Source organism: Poecilia reticulata, chromosome 20 (assembly GCF_904066995.2).
Source record: "Poecilia reticulata chromosome 20, P_reticulata-male-v2, whole genome shotgun sequence".
Classification (NCBI taxonomy): domain Eukaryota; kingdom Metazoa; phylum Chordata; class Actinopteri; order Cyprinodontiformes; family Poeciliidae; genus Poecilia; species Poecilia reticulata.
In genome coordinates, this window is record NC_088849.1 from 2,181,281 (window position 1) to 2,203,858 (window position 22,578).

At 42.0% G+C, this 22,578-nt stretch overlaps 1 protein-coding gene across 2 annotated transcripts in view; it reads left to right on the forward strand.

The window, feature by feature from the left end:
• Nucleotides 1–22,578, forward strand: part of reck (reversion-inducing-cysteine-rich protein with kazal motifs) — a 100,121-nt gene that overhangs the window by 23,090 nt on the left and 54,453 nt on the right. For both annotated transcript variants that reach the window (XM_008438545.3, XM_008438544.3), the window contains exons 3-10: nucleotides 1,873–1,947; nucleotides 8,424–8,460; nucleotides 10,623–10,708; nucleotides 10,849–10,896; nucleotides 15,925–15,958; nucleotides 16,167–16,364; nucleotides 16,658–16,922; nucleotides 16,999–17,172. In XM_008438545.3, the coding sequence (XP_008436767.1) occupies nucleotides 1,873–1,947; nucleotides 8,424–8,460; nucleotides 10,623–10,708; nucleotides 10,849–10,896; nucleotides 15,925–15,958; nucleotides 16,167–16,364; nucleotides 16,658–16,922; nucleotides 16,999–17,172 (917 nt within the window). The remainder of the gene's footprint in view (nucleotides 1–1,872; nucleotides 1,948–8,423; nucleotides 8,461–10,622; nucleotides 10,709–10,848; nucleotides 10,897–15,924; nucleotides 15,959–16,166; nucleotides 16,365–16,657; nucleotides 16,923–16,998; nucleotides 17,173–22,578) is intronic.

Sequence of the window (22,578 nt, forward strand, 5' to 3'; positions counted from 1 at the left end):
AGTCAACCCTGCTAATAATAGCGGCACACAATAACATACAAGATAAATAAAGCATTTAAATTGGAAATGGTAACTGCGAATAAAACCGAGCTTAATAGCTTAATGCTAAACAGCTAGCTTTTATCTCTCCACAATACGAACAAACTGTACCAAACGACCATAATATTCAACAGGACAAAGTTCAAATACAGCTCTTAGGCGTTTATAAAACCGAACTAAACCACCAACAGTATTACTTACATTCAATGGACGCACACAGTAGAAAGAGGTAATAAACGAAGTCTGCGTTGATATCCACACTACTCAGTACTCAAATCTATTAGCAAAATATGATCGAGGAGCCACCCAGTGGCGGAAATAAAATACTTAATATAAAACACCTTGATAAAGGACAACCAAACTAGAGGGCTGAAAACAAATAATTAACAGTCTTTTGTACATAGCATGTTTATATGACGCTAATTAACATTTATGAAAAATAATGCATATAAAAACCCACCTATTTAGAGTTGCTTTTGAAAACTAGGAAATAAAACATTGATCAACATATTTGATGTGTATGATTTTGGTGATGGCAAACATCAAAATGTAATGTTTGTTCAATAGTTGACTGCATCTTGTTCTCTTTATAACTTTGTAGTTTTCCGGTTTTGTTATTTAAAGACCGTTGAACTGCATTTCTGCTGAAGTGTTCCTTACAAATAAACTTGATTGATAAATATCCATTCAGTGTTAATAATTACTATTAATAAAACATATTTCTAAGTGTATTGCATCAAATTACCACTGGTTGGCAATCTGATCGCAAATGCATAATGCAATGGGCAAAGCTTGTACCTTTTTATTTAAAGGTTTTATTGGCTCTATTGGCCTCTTTATTTGATAGTTAATTGACAGGAAAGTGGGAAATGAGAGACGGGGAAGACATGCAGCAAAGGTCGCCAATCGAACCTGCGACGGCCGCGTCGAGGACTAAGGCCTCCATATGTGGGTTGTGCTTAACCCCTGCGCCACCACAGCACACCCAACTCGTACCTTTTCAAAGTAATTTCAGAGTCTCTTTTTGAGGTCTGAAGGAGTTGCTGAGTAGGTCATCAGGTGAAGTAGGGGCTCAATCTGGGTCGGATGTGTCACAAGTCTGCAGGTATGCCTACAATTCCTTTTTACAGCAATAAGTTCAATACACTGCTGACTGACAGTGCCACAATTTGATTATTTTTAGAAACATTTGAAAATCTCCTTATTGCTAATAAATTGATGGGTTGTGAGATTAGCCAACCTCACTTGTCGATGCTCGATGTTTGGAAGCAAAGTTTGCTCACCTTCAAGAGATGTACTCAGTTAGATATGAGTGTGCAATCCTACCCATATTCATGTCTACAACAGTGAGGAACAGACCCTAAATGGAAACGCTCCAAACTGGGGTGGCACCCAACTGATAAGAGTGAAATTGACAATGGAGAACCCTCCTGTTGTCCTCGGGGCAAAATGACCGAGATTTGTATGTGTTTTCCCTATACACAGAAAATGAGGACAAGAGGAGGGTTAAGATAGTCAATTCTGTCATCTCCTCACTCAGAGTGGCTCAGCAGCTGACTGAATCACTCTTAAGGCCAGGACAGGAGTTCTCTGAGAATATTTGACAATACAGGCCCTGGTGTTTTACTCTGCTGGTAACAACCACTATCACAGTTTTTTAGCCAAGTTTCCCATTTAATGTCTTAAAATATTTACAGTTTTCACGAAAGATAAATCACAGGGAAAGTTTTCTTAGACACAGTTCTCTATCATTTAAACAGACATAGTATATATACGTTCTTGGGTTGATAGGTTTTTAAAAATGTTTTGGTGTTTTTTGCTTTTATCCCACAGCTTGCGACCATCAAAAGTGAGTCACGCCTAAAGCATCTCCTCCAGAGGTTACCCAATTACTGTCCTGAGTCTCTGGTGAGAAAGTTTTATTTTTATGGAAGGCTCTAACATTGGAAAAAACATTTCTGTTTTGATCAACATTTTGATCAACATTTGTTTGTTAAATCGTGGGTTTGCTGATTCATGCTAATGGAATCTCTCTTCAGCAGCTAGTAGACACTGACAGAGTGTTAGTACATTCTTTCATTGCTTCCAGAGCAGACAGACAAACTTGTTTAGCATGGTTAGTCTTGTTTTTCTACTTTGTTTCAATTTATGGAATTGAAAAATGGGGGAAAAAACTGACGGCTTCTTACTTTGAGTTTTCTCTGCAACAGAATATTGTTTTGAAGAGAAACCATTTGAATCAAAAGATCATTAGGTTTAGGTTTAGGTTCTGTCAACCTCCATCCTCCAACCTCCATCCCATCCAAAAATGTTCTTCAATACATGACAATTATGTTCATGTTATTGAGACGTAAAGACTGAATTAAAGATTTTAGCTGGAAAAAAAGCCTCTTCAATTTTAAACAAAAGTTCTAAAATTCACATTTCTGATTCAAATATGGGACACATTTTACAATGTGCTAATACGCCCATGTTGTGGCCATTTATGCTAAATTTTGAGGATTAGAATTTCTACCAATTTAGTTTTCTTCTTTGGGCAGTTAGAATATATTTAAGTTAGTGTAGAACCAAAATTCGTGAGATTCATGCTTTAATTGGTGCTGGAGAATCAAAATCCTCCATAGACGAGCATATGAAAACTTTTAGTAATTATTTAGCAGAGTTTATGGACTTGCAATTGTGATACACCACAAAGTGGGAAAATTTAATTATCACTCCTTTTGTCCTATATGAGCCTGCAGAGGGGAGCACTGCTTTAGGACACTTGGGTGTGGGGGAGGGCCTCTTAAAAGTCAATGAGGCCAGGCGACCATATGTTAAAAAGCCCATCTCCAATCACTCAAAACATGAGGTCATCCTACCCAAAAGAACTCCCCTGGGAACTATCCAACATGTCATAAAGGTCCTGGAGACCAACACTCCAGGGTCCCACCAAAAAGAAATGGCTGCAGTTAGGGTCAATGGAGTTGCATCCTCCAGCAGCTCTCCAACTCCAGCAGCTCCCTCCTGTCGAGATCAGTCACCTAAGCCTCGAACAACAACAGGTGGTAAAGGAAGTGCTCTGTGAGGAGTGTGGAGCCTTCTCCACACTCCTCACCAATGCATCCAATGGTAATGACATTGGATGCATCCCTTCTCTGCAGATGGAAATTAGGACTGAGGATGATATCCCAGTCCAAAGAGCCTACGCATCCATTCCAAAGCCACTCTACAAAGAAGTGAAGGAGTACATCCAGGAACTTCTGGTTAAAGGTTGGATTGTGAAATCTCAGTCACCATACGCAGCCCCTGTCATATGTGTCAGGAAGAAAGATGGGTCCTTACGACTTTGTGTCGACTACCGGCTCCTCAACAACAAAACTGTACCTGACCTCCACCCCCTCCCTAGAATCCAAGATCTCACTGACTCTCTGGGAGGATATGCTTGGTTCTCGATTCTGGACCAAGGGAAAGCGTACCATCAAGGCTTTATTGCCGAAGGGTCAAGGTACCTGACTGCGTTCACAACCCCATGGGGCCTGTATGAATGGGTCCGAATACCGTTTGGGTTGTCGAACGCACCGGCAGCTTTTCAAAGGAGCATGGAGGGGATGCTTGATGAGCTGAGAGATGAGTGCTGCATCCCGTACCTCGATGATGTTTTGTGCTTCTCCAGATCATTCGAAGAGCATGTGCAGGTGTTACGCAAAGTCCTCCAAGCCTTGCAGCGCCATGGTGTAAAGTTGAAGCCAGAGAAATGCGAGCTCTTTCGGAAGGAGGTCAGGTACGTTGGCCGGTTGGTGTCGGCAGATGGAGTAAGGATGGACCCCAAAGATTTTGAACCAGTACAAACACTGAAACACAAGACACCACAAACAGTTGGGGACATCAGGCAAATGCTCGGGTTCCTGAGCTATTACAGAACATATGTGCAGGATTTTTCACGTATAGCCAAGCCCCTGTATGACCTGCTCCAGTCAAAGGCCGACACCTCTCAGCTTAAATTGCCACGGGGAAAAACAAAAGGCCACCAGCAGTCCTCTCGAACCCCAATAGAGTGGACCAAAGAACATCAACAGGTCCTTGAGCAGCTCATTGACCGATTGACCAAACCCCCAGTGCTGGCATACCCCGATTTCGACCGCCCTTTCACACTTCACACTGATGCCTCCCAAAAGGGCCTGGGTGCGGTTCTCTATCAAGTTCAGGATGGAAAAATGAGGGTGATTGGATATGGGTCACGCACACTGACGCCAGCGGAACAGAATTATCACCTACACAGTGGCAAACTCGAATTCCTGGCATTGAAGTGGGCGATATGTGACAAGTTCCGTGATTATCTGTTCTATGCCACACATTTTACAGTCTTCACGGACAACCACCCACTCACATACATCCTGAGCACTGCCAAGCTTAATGCAGTGGGTCACCGGTGGGTGGGGCAGTTGGCTGACTTCCACTTCGACATCAAATATCGACCAGGTAAAACTGCCATTGATGCCGACACCTTGTCGCGATGGCCCCTGGATATAGACACTTTTATGGCTGAATGCTCTGAAGAACTATCAGAGGACACAGTCTGTGCTGCATGGGAAGGAAGTCGGAGAGCTCAACAGAGAGATGTGGCCTGGGTGGCAGCCCTCAACTTGTCACATCCTTGCCAACCCCAGTTTGAGGGTCTGCAGACAGTCAGTCATGATGAGCTGGTGAGGGAACAAAGGAAAGACCCCGCCATTGGGAAAGTTGTGGAGTTGAAACAACAAGACAAACCACTAACAGAGGATGAAAGAAATAAAGTTGATGGACACACGAGGAGGCTGCTGCGAGAGTGGGGCAAATTATACCTGGAGAATGATCTACTCTACAGAAGACTGCGAGTCGACAGCAACTGGTTCTGCCCGCCACGTATAAACAAACAGTTCTGACTCACCTCCACAACAACCTGAGTCATGTCGGCGTTGAAAAAGTGCTGAGCTTGACAAGGGAGCGATTCTACTGGCCTTTCATGAAAAGCGATATAGAGGACTACATCACCAGGAAATGCTCTTCCATCAAACAGAAGAAACCAGTTACAAATGAAAGACCCCCAATGGGAAGTATTACATCGACTTCACCCCTTGAGCTGCTTTGCATCGATTTCCTTCACTTGGAAGCCAGCAGGGGTGGGTACGAGTACATCCTGGTTGTTATTGACCACTTTACCAGGTTTGCCCAAGCCTATCCCACTAAGAACAAGGCAGGTAAGACGGCAGCCGACCGACTTTTCAATGATTTCATCCCGAGATTTGGGTACCCGGCCAAACTCCATCATGACCAGGGTCGGGAGTTCGAAAATGACCTCTTTAAAAATCTCAGACGATTAGCTGGTGTGGCCCATTCAAGAACCTCCCCATATCATCCCCAGGGCAACCCGGCCGAACGACTAAATCGTACCTTACTGCAGATGCTCCGGACTCTGGGGGAGAAAGAGAAAGAGAACTGGAAGGATCACCTATCTCATGTGCTCCATGCCTACAACTGTACAAAGCATGAGGCCACAGGGTTCTCCCCGTACTATCTGTTGTATGGTCGACATCCTCGCCTCCCTGTTGACATCCTCTTTGGTCTCATAACAGACCAGGAGGCCGAACTCAAAGAGCCAAATGGATATGCCGAGAGGTGGGCTCGAAAAATGACTGAGGCATATCAGATAGCCAATGCAAACAGCCAACAATCCAGCATAAAGGGAAAGACATACTATGACAAGAAGAGCAGAGGTGTCGTCCTTCAGTCTGGGGACAGAGTACTGGTACGCAATCTTGGTGAACGTGGGGGCCCCGGAAAGCTGAGAAACTACTGGGAGCAGCAGATCTTCATCGTCAGAGAGCAGGTGGGTGACAATCCTGTCTATAAAGTCAGCCCTGAGCGAGGAGGTCGGCCAGTTCGCACTCTACACCGAAACCTACTGTTACAGGTAAACAACTTACCTATAGAGCCAGTCCAGAACCCGACCACAAGTACAGCAGAGTCACAAAGGAAAGCCAAAAAGAGTTCAAACGACCTTCAGGCCAGACATGCTGTACTGCACTCAAACACAGATGACTCTGACGAAGAGGAGGATGGGAAAAAACCTCGTTACTGGCTTCGAATACCTGTGGAGAGACCCAAACCAAACTTTCACTCACCTGATCAAAATACTGCAGACGCTTTCCAAGAGATAGCTGAAGAGAATAAAACCAGTTTGATGGAAGCAATCCCAACCGAACCTGGACAAGAAGGAGAGTGTGTCAGAAGTGGAAGGCGGGGGTCAAGCAGTGGAGATGGACAATATGTTGAGGAGCTTCAGTCCACATTCCTGGAGGACATACATTCTGCCCCTCAAGAGGACAATACTCCAGCACCTGACGCGGAACACCCAGTCCCCCTGAGACGGTCTACAAGAGAAAGACAGCCAAGACATATGTTCACTTACCCGACTCTGGGTCAACCAGTGTACCAGTGCCCCATTGTGAATGCAGTTGGAACCCAACCAATGCAGTGTATGTACCAGTGTCTCTCCTCCCCTTACTTCTATCCTATCCAACCACCACCCATTAGCCCTTACCCTTACCTACCTGTTATGTATCCAACACACTGTAGATAGAACATCTGGGAAAGATTGTTACATACCTGAAGCACACATACGTCATACACTGTATACTCACCTGGAGCGACCTGCAACACACAACACTACATATTTTTGTTTTGCAATGTTTTGGAAAAAAATTATGTTCAGTCAAGTTATTTTGGGGACTAAGTGTCAGGGGCCACCTTTGTTTGTTGGGGAGTGTGTGATACACCACAAAGTGGGAAAATTTAATTATCACTCCAGACCAAATTACCCTGTTAAATAGAAAGAAAAGTAACCAAGGTTCGGGCAACGTCTCACCAGGAGACCGGAAGTGAGGAGCCCCGCCCCCTGCTCTTCAGACCGAGTTTGGGGAAGAAGACGGCGGTTGTCCTTTTTTTCTATCTCTGACGCTGTTCGTCTTTACAGGTTAGTAATGAGAAACTGGTGAGGGCTGCCCCCCCAGTAAAAATGTGGAGTAACAATGTATATTTGGATAGGATTTGTAATTTGATAGATGTGCTGAAACATTGAAAAAAAAAGGATTTGTTAGCTACATTTTGGCTACAACGGTCAACTAACAGCCATTCTGAAGATCGCTACATGTATCTTTTAGCTCCGTTCCATTCCCCGTACAAACATAGGTACCTTGACATACATTGTGTTGTTTTATCTGTTAAAAGGGAATTATTATTATTATTATTAGTAGTAGTAGTAGTAGTATTATTATTATTATAGACGTTACTTTTTCTCCCTTTCTATGTAATCAATTAAACTGTAGTTATTCAGTCGGTCAATAGTTAGTCAAAACACATTAGAGCTTAATGTTTCGTTCATTATAACGTCTCCATCTTGCATTATTTAACATAATTAATCCTCTTATTTGAGAAATGTTTTTTTAAAGTACATCTCTGCGCTGTGGATTGATTTTTTTTTTACTCAGGTGAAGGCTGCGTGTTTTTTTTTTGGTAGCAGCAGAGGGACACAGGAATGTGATTGTTCTAGGAAGTGTTAATAATTTCATGATTTCAATAATTTGTAATAAAGAGACCAAGTTTGGGGAAGAAGACGGCGGTTGTCCTTTTTTTCTATCTCTGACGCTGTTCGTCTTTACAGGATCAAAGGGGAAGCAGAAATTCACCGCTGGAAGAAAAGAAAAAAATAAATAAATAAAAAAAAAAAAAACATCATTTGTTACAACTGTCCATCATATGCTGAGACGTGTAACACAATCTTCAGTTCAAAGACTGCTGAGCGATGATGGAAAAAGAAACCGATCACGGTGATTGGTACAGTTTTAAAGTTTGGATCAGTTTAAAAGAGTTGTTGGATGAGATCGGATGTTTGACAAACAATGTCCAGCAGCAGCTGGGCATTGTAAAATGTTAAGTGGACTGGCATCACCAGTCCAGTTTTGAGCAGAGTGAACTAGAATGTGACTCTGGTGTTAATGGTTGGAGCATGTGGTGCAGGACCCGGAGTGGAGTTTTAGCACTATATGAGTTTTCTCATCAATCAAGTGGAATAGTTTATTTTGCAAATCAATAGAAACAACACTGGGGGAAGTAGTATTTATTGCAAATGTAGGGGAATCCAAACTAATATATTTCAAATGTCGCACATAATGATTGCAATCCGTAAATTAAGGATTTTTTTGTTCCAAGCTCCAAATGTCAGAATCTTTTCTTTGCAGCTTAGGGTCTATGGCAGTGCAATGACTTCATCCAGGACTGTTCACCTACAGTCACAGAGGAAAGTTCCACCCCACTACCGCAAGAGCAATTAGAAAGAAAAGCTAACATTCACTTTGTTTCTACAGAATGAGCTCTGGATGTGCATCAACTCTACACTCCCAGGTAAGGCTGACAGTCACTGACAGGAATAACAAAAAGATGGATTATAATTGTGTTAGATTGTTAAGGATGTGTTTTATAAAGCATTATGTCCCAAATGACTGTTTATCAAGAGAATACATGAAAATTATAAATCGGGTAAAAACAGACCTAAAAATGAGGTGGTTCCTGAAGCATACAGACACAGGTAGTCAAACCTCCAAGTTGGCACCTGAAAACATCCATTGTCAGAATGTGTGCTGGGTCTCCCAGCACTGTCTAAAGAGTTATTGGGTGAATCCAGGATACATGCAGACAAAGAAATAACCCATTGTCTGGTTCTGTCCAGTTCTCCTGTCCATCTGCTGGCCTGGTAGAGCACAACCAGTCCTACCAAACACCTCAACTGGGATTGCCATCAAATCCCAGATTTAGTAGATCCATTAATGCCGTGTGATTTTCAGAAATGATAGCAGGTTTGTCCTCAGCAGCTTAGGGTCTATAGCAGTTTGTCCTCAGCACATGTAAAAGGACTGGAGAAGCCAGTACCTGGCATTGCAACTGGGTTTTACCTCACTGACCACAATGTCTGGTGTCCTGTGATCAGACAGTTCATGGAGAAAGAAAATATAGAACTGGCTTCTGTCCGCCATGCTTACTAAACACAAAAAGGCACCTCTGAGCCAGGATTTTTCAGATCATCCAGCACCACCAGCTCACACTGCAGTCAGGTATTGGACAGACATGGACAATCTGTTAGGTTTGCTTTGTTCATCACCAGTCTGTTTTATTAGCCTTATGTACCACCTATTTGTTTTTCAAAGCTGAAAAGATTTGAAAAGGTTTCCCCCTCATCTGTCGACACCTTGACTAAAATTAAGATGTAGGAAATCAGTACATTACTATAGAATGCACACAGAGTCTGCACGGCTCACCGACTACACACATCTGATTATGTGGGAGCTGATAGTCTACACAATGTGTTTTAAAAGTACTAGAATCTGTTTCTTATTGGCTTTGATAAGGTAATATACATTATATGTTATGCTAACCCCAGTCTGCATGTAACTGCTGACTGCGTTACTCATCTCCTTCCCTGGAAGTTTGCACTCAGTGATCTGCTCTTTCTGAAGACTCAGGAAACTCAAACTGTAGAATCCATCAGGAATTTTCAGTGGGGACTGATTATGCGTTGTGTGAAATGTTGGCAGGGAATCACCAGGACAACCAAAAAACCTGTGGTAGAATCAACAGGCTTTAAGTCAGGATCAGGTTTCCCTCATCGGCCAAGACATGGGAGTGTGACATAAGCAGTGTGCTAAATAGATTCCCTGATTGATACAGCTTTATCAAAGCTGAGCACCAGCAAACCTCACTGACCCCACAAGGATGAGCATGTTGGTTGGTTGGTTGGTTGGTTGGATGGATGGATGGATGGATGGATGGATGGATGGATGGATGGATGGATGGATGGATGGATGGATGGATGGATGGATGGATGGATGGATGGATGGATGGATGGATGGATGGATAAAGATGCTTTGGTAAAATACTAACCTGATGTATTCTGCTCTTTATTCAAATATCATTTGAATGTTGCAATTACCATTCCAACCATGTTTGTTTTCATTAAATACTTATTTACAATCTGTAAAGCTTTGACTTTATCAATCATTACATGTAGGTAACCTCAGTCTGCTTGCATTACACTGAATGGTAGCTGGTGGGGCTGTAGCCAGGCCCAAGAACCGCTGAGCAATAAAACAGACGAGACATCAAAAGCCTGAATTTTGCTGCCCACACATCAGGGAAAAAATCATCCAGAGTCCTAATGGCTTCCAGATTGGAAAGCCTTTACTCCTTCCTTCTGTACCTGTGGAACACTTGGCCTCCAGGTCTCAGGAATGTGCAAAAGCTTTTCTCATTCTGATATGATCGATTCTCTTACACTGCAGATGAGCAGCAGTTTCTGTTCAGACTCCTCAATGTGCCAGCTTCACTTAATGTCATCCCTCATATCTCCACCATAGCTCTGACAAACATCTTTTTGATACTTTGACTTTCATTTAAAAAACAAAAAGCAGAACAGATGCAAAGCTTATTAATGACTCTTATTGATAAATAGCTTCAGTCTCTGTTGAAGAATTTTGCAGAGTTGGTTGATGCAGTGCTGATTTTGCTTCCAGGTGTTTCCAAGAAGTCTGATGGTTGGGTTGGGCTTGGTTGTTGTGAGCTGGCCATCGCAGGAGAATGTCGTAGAGAATGCAAACAGGTCAGATCCTGATGAGAAACTGAAAACGTTTCTCATCATATGATGTGTTTTTCTGTTGACTTTATTTAACCTTTTATTTGTCTCTAAATGTAATTCAGCACAAAATTGTCTAAATAGATTAATTTGTATTCTTCTTCTAGGCATCATCTAAAAATGACATAACAAAAGTATGCAAAAAAGTCACCGAGGTAAGGAGAAGCCTCCTGCAATCCATACATTCCAGACTCTGATTCAGATCTCTGAAAGAGGCAAGCATCAGTATAGTTGGTTGAAATCTATCAGTAAGAATCTGAGAAAAAATCTTTTTTACTTAATGAGAGTAGATATAGAAGCAGATAAAAGTTATCCAAGTCAATCTTTGAAAAGGTATTACTTCCTGTTTAAATTATTAATTACCTATGATTAAGCATGTATTTTTAGGAATCGGTATCACTTGTTGCATACACATCAGATGAAATTTGCCTATTGACAAGTACAGGAAAACATAAACCAACACATCATAGCCTTATCTAAAGAAATACAGGGACATTTCAGGAACAAATTCAGGAACAGCTGACACTGACATAAGAGTCTGAATGGGACTCTGGAAAACCAACAAAGAAGAAGACTCAGAACAGTGGCAAACCTTCCCAAAAGTATCTAGTGTACTAATGTTACTCTAAAAAATACACAGACTCATCCAGTAGGTCATAAAAGAACCCTAAACAACATTCAAAGTACTTAAAATCTTGATTGGGATCAGTGTGTATTATTCAACATCGTAAATGTGATTAAGAAGAAAAATCCATCAGAGATTTACAAGCTGAGAACCGTTGACCAAAGAAAACACAAAGACCCATCACACAGTTACCAGAAACATCTTTTTCTAGGCTACACCTTAAAACACTGAGACTCATATTAACTGGAACAGCATTCATTTTCATCTCTATCGCAAACTTTCATTGCTTTATACAGCTGCAGTGTAAGATGTTTTTGTTTTTTGATTTAGTCATAATGCTGTAAAGAACAGATCTCTGAGTTATACTTATCAAATACAAAGCATTCAGATCCCACAGGTCTTTAGAAACCAGCTTACACTTAGGAGCAGAACAAAGTTGTGGCAAAATTATTTTCTATGTACTCTACAACAGTGGTCCCCAACCCACGGTCTGTGGACCGGTACCGGTCCGTGGACAAATTGGTACCGGGCCGCGCAATAAATAATAAAATATTTCCGTTTTATGTATTATTTGAGTCTGGAGGATCTTTTATTTTGAAAATCCCTTAACCGGATTCTCTCGGTTACTTGCGCGCCAACATTGAGCCACAAGCAGCAAAATGAGTAAGAAACAGATCAGATGTCTTTGGAAAGTTTCTTTGCAAAGGGGAAAAGGCCCAGAGAAGAGACAGGAGAATGGATTTATCCCGGACCGGTAGGTGAGTCCCAGACTACAAGCCGCTCTGCGTAACATGCGGCGACCGGCTGCAAATGAGGCAATGAAGCTTCAAGCTGTTTCGCCACTAGAGACCAAGCAGGCTGTGGATATAAGCAACACTTAAGGTGTCATTGTCTCTCGTCACTCCCTGATGAGACCATCTCGTTGCAGAGAAATAAGTTCAGGGCTCCCGTGAGTTAAAGTTTTCACGAAAGTAAAATGTTCATTTTTGTGGCGCATCTGTATCTTATTTTGAAGGGATATGTAAACGTTACCATAGCGACCAGAGTCAGAGCGTGTGGGCAGTGGTCGAGAGGAGAGAGTAGAGCTTGTGAGTCTTAAGTCTGGTTTAGACGGAAAGATTTAAGAATTGTCGGCCAATTCTCCAAACCTCTGTGACCACAGAGCTGATAAACGAACAACAGGTTCGATCAGTTCGTGTCTCCAAGGCAGGAGCAACACGAACCGATTCCAGTCACGAACATCCCGATTCCAGAAGAAAATCCATAAAACCCCCAACATGGCATACGGAATTTAGAATGAGATGTAGAAGCAATAGTGATAGTTTGTGGAGTCATTTTAAGAAAATAAAGACGTAACAAAAAGAAAAGGCTGTGAATAGACGGGAGCAGCCGCTCTATTTGCTGCACTATGATATGGAGGTGAATATGTTTTCTCATAGTTTTTTAACTGAATAAACATAATAAACATATATAATAATGACCTTTATATATAATAATAATAATAAACAATAATAAACATTTTGTCTGTTACTACCCAATAGTAAGTCCCGCCCACTCCTCACAACTCTTTGGACTCACTACGGCCCAGTTCTCTGTCTAACAGGTCCGGAAAGCCCCCAGAAACTCGGGTCTTACCCTAGCGATAGTTTGTGGAGAATTATCTGTTTAAACTGGGGTCGGAAAGGACTCGTCTAGCTCTGACTACCTACGATCCAGAAGTTATGACCCTTTACAGTTGAGGGGCAATCCGCTGAGTAGCCCTCACAACGACATAACCCCTACAACCACTCCTGTTAACGGTAGCTCCTCTCCTAAAATAACGGCACTTGTTATCGGCTAGATTAAATTTAGTGACTTAGATATAAGTCCCAGGGTCATTATTTTAACACTCACCAGAGGAAAACACAAAGCCATCCATTCTCTAGAATCATGTATGTTAACTTTACCATATTTAGGAGAACCAACAATAATTAAGACTGACACAATTAAACTCACTGTTGACAATTCTCATTAGAATTTTAGAATTACAATTTTATTAAACAAGCTTTAGCAGGGGCATATAACAACAGATTAATTACCAAGAGTTATAAAAGAAGCAAAATATAATGAAATCAACTAGGATTGGTCACCTCCTTTCCTTATTCTCATTCCTAACCTGTTTCACTAAATTCACTGAGCGAGGCTTTGGGGGAAGCTGGTCAACTCATACCCGATGGTCTTTGGTCTCGGCAGCTGTAATCTTTTGAGGTCCTTGGTCAGAGTCTTTGTCCAGCCGGAGCAAAGTCCTCTTTACTGAAGAGAAGCGGAGAGAAGACTCACGCTTTCCATTAAACGTGCAGACTCTTTGTCTTTGAAAGACCTCCGTCTCTTTCCCAAGTCAGCTGCACCGGGGTTGAGAGCGTTGAGTAGAGGCAGAGGATTCAGTCGGATCTGGAACCAGGGTTGGTGGCGGGTGGAGCTCGTCCCTTCTAGGCAGCGTGAAGTCGTGGAGTAAGTTTCCCTTGGTCCCTCGGTGTAATCCTCTGCTGATCTTTAGACGGCTTCCTCTGATGACTCCGCTTCTACGCTGCAGACGAAGAACGCTCGTTCTGTCCCGTACATCAGTATTTATGCACTGTGTTTCCATGGAACCTGCCCATCACATTATGTCATTACCTGATGTCATGCAAGGCAGGGCTGCCTGTGGAAAGTACCGGGCTCTTTCTCAAGTTTCCAATGACTCATCCCTGCCTCCTCACTTCATCGGGGCAGTTCCCTTTTCCATCGGGGCAGTTCCCTTTTTTCCGTTGACCATCTGTTTCCAACTCTGCCGCACCCTTGCTTTCCTTCCCCATTTGATGACTCACCCTTCGGTCCCTAGCCTTTTGCTCAGTGAGAAGTACTCTTTTCCCTTACCACAGTATCCATGATTTTTAATAATACATGCTGATTTTATATAATCATGTTATTTGTTAGTTGACTCAAAAGTATAACCTCCAGCCTTTCATAATGTAAACCATTATCATTCACTTGATTATAAGTACAGAACATCAACTGATTAGGAGTACAGAGTATACATTATTATAACACTTACTTAATTAAAAGTACAGAATACATGTTTTGATCATACATTACAGACATTTCTTCATTGGCCTGTGTATTGTCACTTTATAATCACTTATCACTTATAATCATCATTTAATCATTATTCAGGGTATACTGTTATTTCTCAGGCCTTTATTCCATTTTTCTGCGTATACCTGGACAGATCTCACATGCTTCATACCAGATTTCTCGACAATTTCCACGTCATCACTGATATCTCAGTTGCGCAACATGCCAGCTGTTTGGGATTCCCCTCTGTTCTTATGTCATCTCGCTTTCTGATTGGCTACCTGTCACATTCAGCAGGTCGTATTCTCGTTCCCAGCCAGGGAAAATCCCACAGGCTGCGATAAAAAGGCCAAGACAACCCAAATTGGGCATATTCAGGCTTTAGCGGGAACACCAACATGCAGAAGCCTTATATCTGACAGTTCACGCCCCGCCCCTCCGGGCCGCAGCGAAATTTTCCAAGTCTTGACCGGTCCGCGGTAATAAAAAGGTTGGGGACCACTGCTCTACAACAAATTCCACAGAAGCTTGAGAGGTGCACAAACATTTGGTTCCTTAGAATCAGGACTGAAAACATTATTGTTGTTTCAGCTATTGAAACAACAATAATGTAATGTTGAACTTTTTCAACATTACATTAACATATTTGTTTAAAAAAAAATAAAAACCTTCATCATTCAAATTGGTGCATTGACTGAGGTAGCAGTTCCCCAGCACTTGAATTAATTTGCACAGTCTCAACAGGTGATTTCAAGGTTTTGTTTATTTTTCTTTGATGTGGATCATCACAGTCACCACACTCTCAGTTACGTGAAAACTAAAAACAAATATTAGAATACAAAACAGAAATTTACAATACAAACAACAAAACAAAACGTATCTCGCTGCTTTCACTGGGAAACACTAAGTGTTGATTTTGTTATGCCAAATGCATCTTGACAGTTCAAGTCATTCATTACAATGATTCTGCTAGCTTTTGTAGGGCCTGCCCTCATTAGCTACGGCAGCCCATGAGGTACATACAAAAAAAAAACATTACAAAGTGCATTGAACAAAGTACCATTAAACAAAACAAAATACAAACCACCAACAGTGCTAATCAAAACAGACAAACATCCATAAACAATCTGCAACATTTTTAATGTAGAAAATTCACTTTGAACAATTTCATTTAAATGGTCTACAAATTTGAATAATTTAGGCAATTTATTTTGAATAGCTGTATTACATATGAGCTGATATTACAGTGAGTTGAATGGATATTAAAGTGAGCTATTTAATCAGCTATTCTGATTAGATTTTTGACTTTTCCACCACCTGGACGCCAGTCAGGATTAGTCAAGCTTTAAATTGGCTGACTCGTCTCAACTGAAAACTTCTTAGTGCATCTGTGATGATTATTGTTTGAGTCATCTGAATGTCGGCGGCAATAATCTTGCTATGTTTTCCCCTTCTCTCTTTTTAGAACTCTCTCTACAGCTGTATCACCAAAAATGAAAGTAAGTTTGTAGTCTCATGCACTAAATAATGGCCAAATAAAGAGTGAAAAACACAAACATTAAGAACATAATCTGTTTCTAGTATTCTTGGACCTGGTTCTTAAAACACCAGAAAATACTTCACAGTCTATGATAGAATGATGAAGTTGGAATTACAGAAAATGCTTTTATCCATTTCCTCAGACAATCCCTTGGGTTTGTCTTTCAGTGGGCTCAGCATGCTGTGGTTTTGTGGGCCGTCACACCAACTGCAGGGACTTCTGCGATGCCATATTCAGGACGGACTCGACGCCAACAGAATCCCAGATCAAGACCGTCAAAGACTTCTGCAAGAGTCACAGCCCTAAGCTTGTCGAATGCGTCAACAACTTCACCGAGTCCTACCCTGCTCGCAGCCCCATAGACAGTATGTCCATCTTCATCCAACAGACCTGAAGAGCTGCATAGCTTCATATTCTCTCATCATAGAACCAAGTTCAGTGTTACCTGTTGTGTCGCTTAAAGTGTAATATAGCAAAATAATTATCCGCTCTTCACGGCCATTTTTAAAAATAAAACTGAAATTGACTGCAAAAACTGCAAATGGAAATTCAGTCACAAACTCTTGATGTAGTGCATATCTGTCATGTACGTATATGCAACCATGTCACTCACCCAGATACTGCAACACCTCTGAGTCTCTGCCATGATCTCCTCCAGGTTTGTACTGCTGCGACCGGGCTGAAGCCCCAAACTGCCAGACGGCCTGCCGCCATCTCCTCCGCGCCATGAATACAGACCAAGAGATTATGGAGGGCCTCATTAAAGAGTGTGGCACCCAGCCCCTCCCTCAGGATCCAATGTGGCAGTGTTTCCTGAGCAGAGCTCACCCTCCTTCCCCACCCGAGGAGGAGACCCCCCATCCAGCCAAGATGGACTGCGCCAAGCTGCACTGTTGCTCAAAGGCAAACACGTCGGTCTGCAGGTGAGGTGCCATGGAAACCAGTACACCATGCTTTCTGCTAGCTGGTTGTAACGGACTCTGTGTTCTACTGTAACAGGGAAAAGTGCCACCAGATCAGCACCCACTGGGGCAGCCAGACATGGCAAGACTTTGATCAGCTGTGTGAGTACAACCCAATGGAGATGGAGCTCATCAACTGCCTGGCAGATGTCAGAGAGCCATGTCAGCTGGGCTGCAAGGACCTGACTTACTGCACCAACTTCAACAACAGGTCACACTCCTTCCCACTGCTAACTCACCTAACTTACACAGCTGATGCATTACAATGGCACCACACCTTACACACATCAATATTGCACAGAAAAAAATGCTTTGTCGTTTTAGATCAGTCTCATTGTCTCAGTACTGGCTGTTTTGTTTGTTTTAGTTAATATTTATATTTATAAAAACTAGCAATAGAAGTTATGTTATTTCTTCTTTTGTTTTACATTTTCAATGATCTCTTTCGAGTTGTTCTGCTAAACAAACACACATTTTAAAATAATGTATTTGAGAAATTACAAGGCAGGAACAAATTGCCAGAGCAGAAACAAAGAAAGACAATCAAAAAAAACACAAATTTCTGATAATCATTATTTAAATGTTTTTTCATATATGCTAGCTGAAATGATGAAGAAACTCTAATCCCTTTAAATAGTACTTTCAGAGGTTTGCCTTTCATTTCAGCTGGTTTCCACACTCCCTCAGCACAATCTGTGCACTGCATGACGCACAGTCCAGCATACCGCTACCTCTGTTTCTCCAAGCTAACGGCTAATATTGTGTCAGGCCACATGAAAACAAACACACACACACGTGTGCGCATGCACGCGCACATCTTAATAGACTTAGAGACTTAGACTTATTTTTATTGTCATTGTACAAAGAAACATAAGTAAAATTGGCAATGAAATGTCCTTGCTTGGCCACCGGGGCACACACAAAAACACAAGTGTAACTATAATTAAATAATATACAAGTAATAATTACAATTTTCAAACAGTTTCAGACAGTTTCATGATGGGAATGTTGAGCAATCTGATGACCAGTAGGAGACAACTATTTCTGAGTCTGGCTGTTCTGCAGCAGATGCTACAGACTCTCCTGCCAGACGGCAACTGGATGATATTAAAAAACATCAGAAGAGGAATAATTAAAACCTTTTCACTCGTTTTATTCATTGAAGTCGTCGTTATGTCAGCTGAACCATAAAGACAAGACAAAACGTTTCTCCAAGTCCAAAACATAACATTTATTAGACAAACAACTAATGAAACTGACAGAACTCAATACAATCACAAACCAGGAATATTTACCTCACACGACAGACATCCACACACCACGACGAAACTTACGGGGAAGCCTCTCACAGCTACGCTGCTTCCCTGTAGACAGCATCACAGGTAACCCCGTAGCGATCTGAAGCTAAGTTCCGAGTTGGCTACTTTTATAGGGAGGGCGTGTTTTTCTTCTCTGCTGTATTCAAATTAGGGGAGTGTCCTTAGCGAGTTTCATTTTAAATCTAGTTAACTATGTTCCAGTAAATACCTGTTTTCTAAGATCAAAGAAGTGTTATTTTATTTTGAATGAGGACAAATGTTTTTTATGACCCTGTCCCAAGAGGAAGTTCTACCCTGTTGAGAGGACCAGATTGTTTTGCACCAGCTGTTAAATCTTATCAAGTGGTCAAGAGGTCAAAAATATACACAGAGACACTAGTTGTGTTCTAAATTATAGAGAACTACAAGCCAAGTTATTTTAATTCAACTTAGTGTATAATGTTTCAATAGAATTATCCTAGATAAAAGATTACGCTAATTGAACCATGGATATAATTTGAAGTGAATTTCCTTATTTGAAACACCATCAATTTTACCTAATTATTGAACATATGGTTAAGTTTTTACAACTAGCTTATTTTAAATTTATTTTCTTAACAATGAACAGACCATGGAGAGGATGGGTGGAATCAGAGAGGATCTGGTTTGCTCTGGCTAAGCAGCGTCTGTGTGCAATGTTCTGGATGGGGGGGAGTGGAGTTCCAATGAACCTCTCCGCTGTCTTCACCTCTCTTTGCAGAGACTTCCAGTCTGAGGTCTTGCAACTTCTGCTGTGCCTTTTTCACCAGTGAAGTGATAAGAGGTGCCAGCTAAGGTTGTCTGTAATGTGAACCCTCAGGAACTTAGTGCTGCTGACGATTTCCACTGCTCTGTCATTGATGAGGAGCAGGCACGTGCAGAGGGGGGAGTTGGGGGTGCCCTTTTTGCTCCTTGCCCCCAAGTGGCCTTTTGGTCAATTTCTTTTTTCTTTTTTTGGTATTATTTCCTAAGCCCTCTTCTGACACATAAAAACATGTGCTAAAATTCTTTGCTTTTTTGTTTCATTTTTGTACAACATAATAAGCCGGTCACCTTGTCTTTGACCAAGAAGTTGTCTTTGACCTTTTGCCCATGACGCAATTGCCTCTTGCGCAGTGAGATAAGGCGGCTAACTGCAGAGCTCAACGTAGCGAACGAGATCTCGTGGGGATGGAAGGAGCGGGCGGAAGGAGAAGCGAGTGAAATAGCAAACAAACGAAGGCGGTAGGATTTGATTTTGGCGGATTGCATAAACTGTACATTGACTGTAACAACATGGCTTCTACATCAGGAGGGAATAGTGCAAATGAAATGGAATGGATGATATCAAGATCAGCAAGAATGAAAAGAACACTTAGGAAGAGACAAGAAAGGGCAAGAAGTTGGTTGGAAGAAAGGAAAGCAAGAGAAGAAGCTAACAAAAAGACAAAAACACGACAGGGTTAGGGAGAACAGAGAACAGAAGAAGATATGTTTTTTTTTTTTTTTACCAAAACGTTTATTTACAATAATTTAACAATACACTTTTACATAATCAGGTCAAAGAAACTAAATAAAAACAATAAATATTTACATCAGCAGCTTGTTAAAATTTTGTTCTCCCTGATTTGAAACGGTGCACAATACATTAGTAAAACCCCACAGTTGTAAAAAACACTATTTAAATCCCCGGTGGCTCTGTGGAAACAAAACTCCAATCTAAGCCTAGCTTTAACGATGCACTTCCACAGAGCAACGGCATCAAGTTGAGGTCCAGCTTGCATCTTGTCACGACGAGTTAAATAAATTGCCATTTTGGCCTCTGCAATTAAATAATTTAAAATACGGGATTTAAACCTAGTGGCTCGACTGTAATGCACTGTCATAAATAAAAACAGATAAAAACAGAATTGATAAAAACCACGCCAAACAGGCTAAAAATTCTCATTAAAAAATTTAAAAAACTAGTCAATCATACACAATCCATAAAAACATGAAAAACACTCTCAGACAAATTGCAAGAAGGACACTCATTTAAAACCCCAGGACTGATGACCGATAAAAACAAGTTCGTAGCGATGGCGCCATGCAGTATCCTCCACTGAAGGTCACCAGTCCTTTTTTTGATTGGAGGCTTGTATAAAGTCCTCCATTGAGGCTTCTGTCCTCCGAATTTGTTGTTCCAGACACTAATGGGTCTTTTACAGAGAGCTCTCCTGTTCAGGATCTTTGTACAAAATTTATACAGTATTTTTGGACCAGTTTTGCATAGGTCCATCTCCAAATCCGTACAGTTCATCAGGGGACCACTGTCGTCCTCAAAATTAGGATCCAGAACCACATCTGGGAACGGGTCATTCTGGTCAGGTTGGCACTCTTTTGTTGTATGTAGCTGCAGGAGCCGCCTCTCCTCAGCTGACAGCCGCTCCTTCACCCGCTCCAGGAAGTGCTGTACCAGCCTGGCGGACCGGACCCCAAGCAGCGAGCTAACCTCCTGGACGTCTGAGAAGTCCGGTCCCGCCACCTGCACCAGATGCCTCAAGGTCACCGTCCCGGACCTGGACAGTGCCTCAGACAGTCCCGGCACGCTGCTGTCGTGGACATGCAGAGAATCATGCGTTTTTGCTCTTTCCAATTTAAAAAGAGCACAGGATTTAAAAACACCCTGATAAAACTGAGGCAACCCTTTTAACTTTAAAAAGCTAAAATCTGTTAAAAACAGAGCAGCATCCAGCCCCAGAAAGTTAACACGTCTGAGGATACAGTTGGCCACATCCCTCCACACAGGAGATTCTGTCAGGTATTTCTGAATAAACTGTAAACGAAATGTAGCCGTTCTGCTGGCCAGGTGGACCATGCCCTGGCCCCCCTCCTCTCTGGATAAAAACAACACAGACTGTGGCACCCAGTGTAGACGGTTCCAGAAAAAATTGACCATCTCCGACTGTATTTTTACAAGTAGACCAGATGGTGGGTCTAAAACATTGAGTTTGTGCCACAGCTGTGATGCTACAAGGTTATTTAAAACCAGCACTCTGCCACGGTAAGACATCTGGGAGTGCAGCCACCTCCATTTTGACAATTTGTTTTTGATTTTCTGCTCGACGTTTTCCCAGTTTTTATGTACAATATCCTTACTGCCTAAAAACACACCAAGATACTTAAAACCATCTCTTTTCCAAATAAGACCTTGAGGGAGAACCGGGAGCCCAGCAGACCACCCACTGACGGCCAAGGCTTCGCTCTATCCCCAGTTCACCCTTGCAGCAGACAATTCAGAGAACTTCTCTGTGATCTCGGTTACAACATTTACATCTTGCTGATTTTTTATAAAAACAACAACATCATCAGCATAGGCAGATAAAACAATATTGTTATTAAAACCAGGTAAAACCAAACCATAAACACTCGAGCGTATTTTCTGGAGGAGGGGTTCCACAGAGAGTGCGTAGAGCATCCCCGAGAGCGCGCAGCCCTGTCGAACGCCTCTACACACCCTAAAAGGAGCACACAGGCTACCATTGATCTTCACCTCGTTCTCCTTGTATTCACTGTGGAACAGAGAACGGTAAAACTCCTCAGCCCTCCTTCTGATCTCACCTGGTTCACTCAGTTGCTGCCCTGTGTCCGACAGCAAGGAGTGGATCAGCTTCCTCTGCCTGTGCTTCCTCTCCAAGCTGAAGAAAAAGCTAGAGGGAGCATCCATCTCTGTGATGTTCTGAACCCGGGACCTGACCAGTGCGCCTTGGACTTTATTCTCCAGCAGGTTTGCTAAAGTTAGCCTTTTAGATTTGAGAGCTTCAATATGCTCTTGATTTCCTGTGGATTCGCTAAGTTGTTCTAATTCCACAATGTTTATCTCCAGATCTCTGATAGATCTGGTAATGTCACGGGTGACATTGAGAGTGTGCTGTTGACTCAGCAGTTTTATCTGTACTTTTCCGTGGTCCCACCACTGTTTAAGACTGGTAAAATCAGACTTTCTCTGTCTAAAACCAGCCCAAAGATAACTTAAAACCTCCTTAAAACCCTGATCATAAGTTAAGGCTGAGATAAAATGCCAGTAAGCGCTTCTAGGTAAAATGTTTCTGATAAAAACATTACCTAAAAGCAACGAGTGATCTGTAAAAGCCACCGGTAAAATCTGGCATGTTTTAAACACATTAAAATTGTGTTTAAAACAATAAAAACGATCAAGACGGGCTAAAGAGATGCTATTTTCCTTAATGTGGGACCATGTATACTGCCTGGAGCCTGCATGCATCCTCCTCCATACATCCACCAGGCCATTAGATGAGACC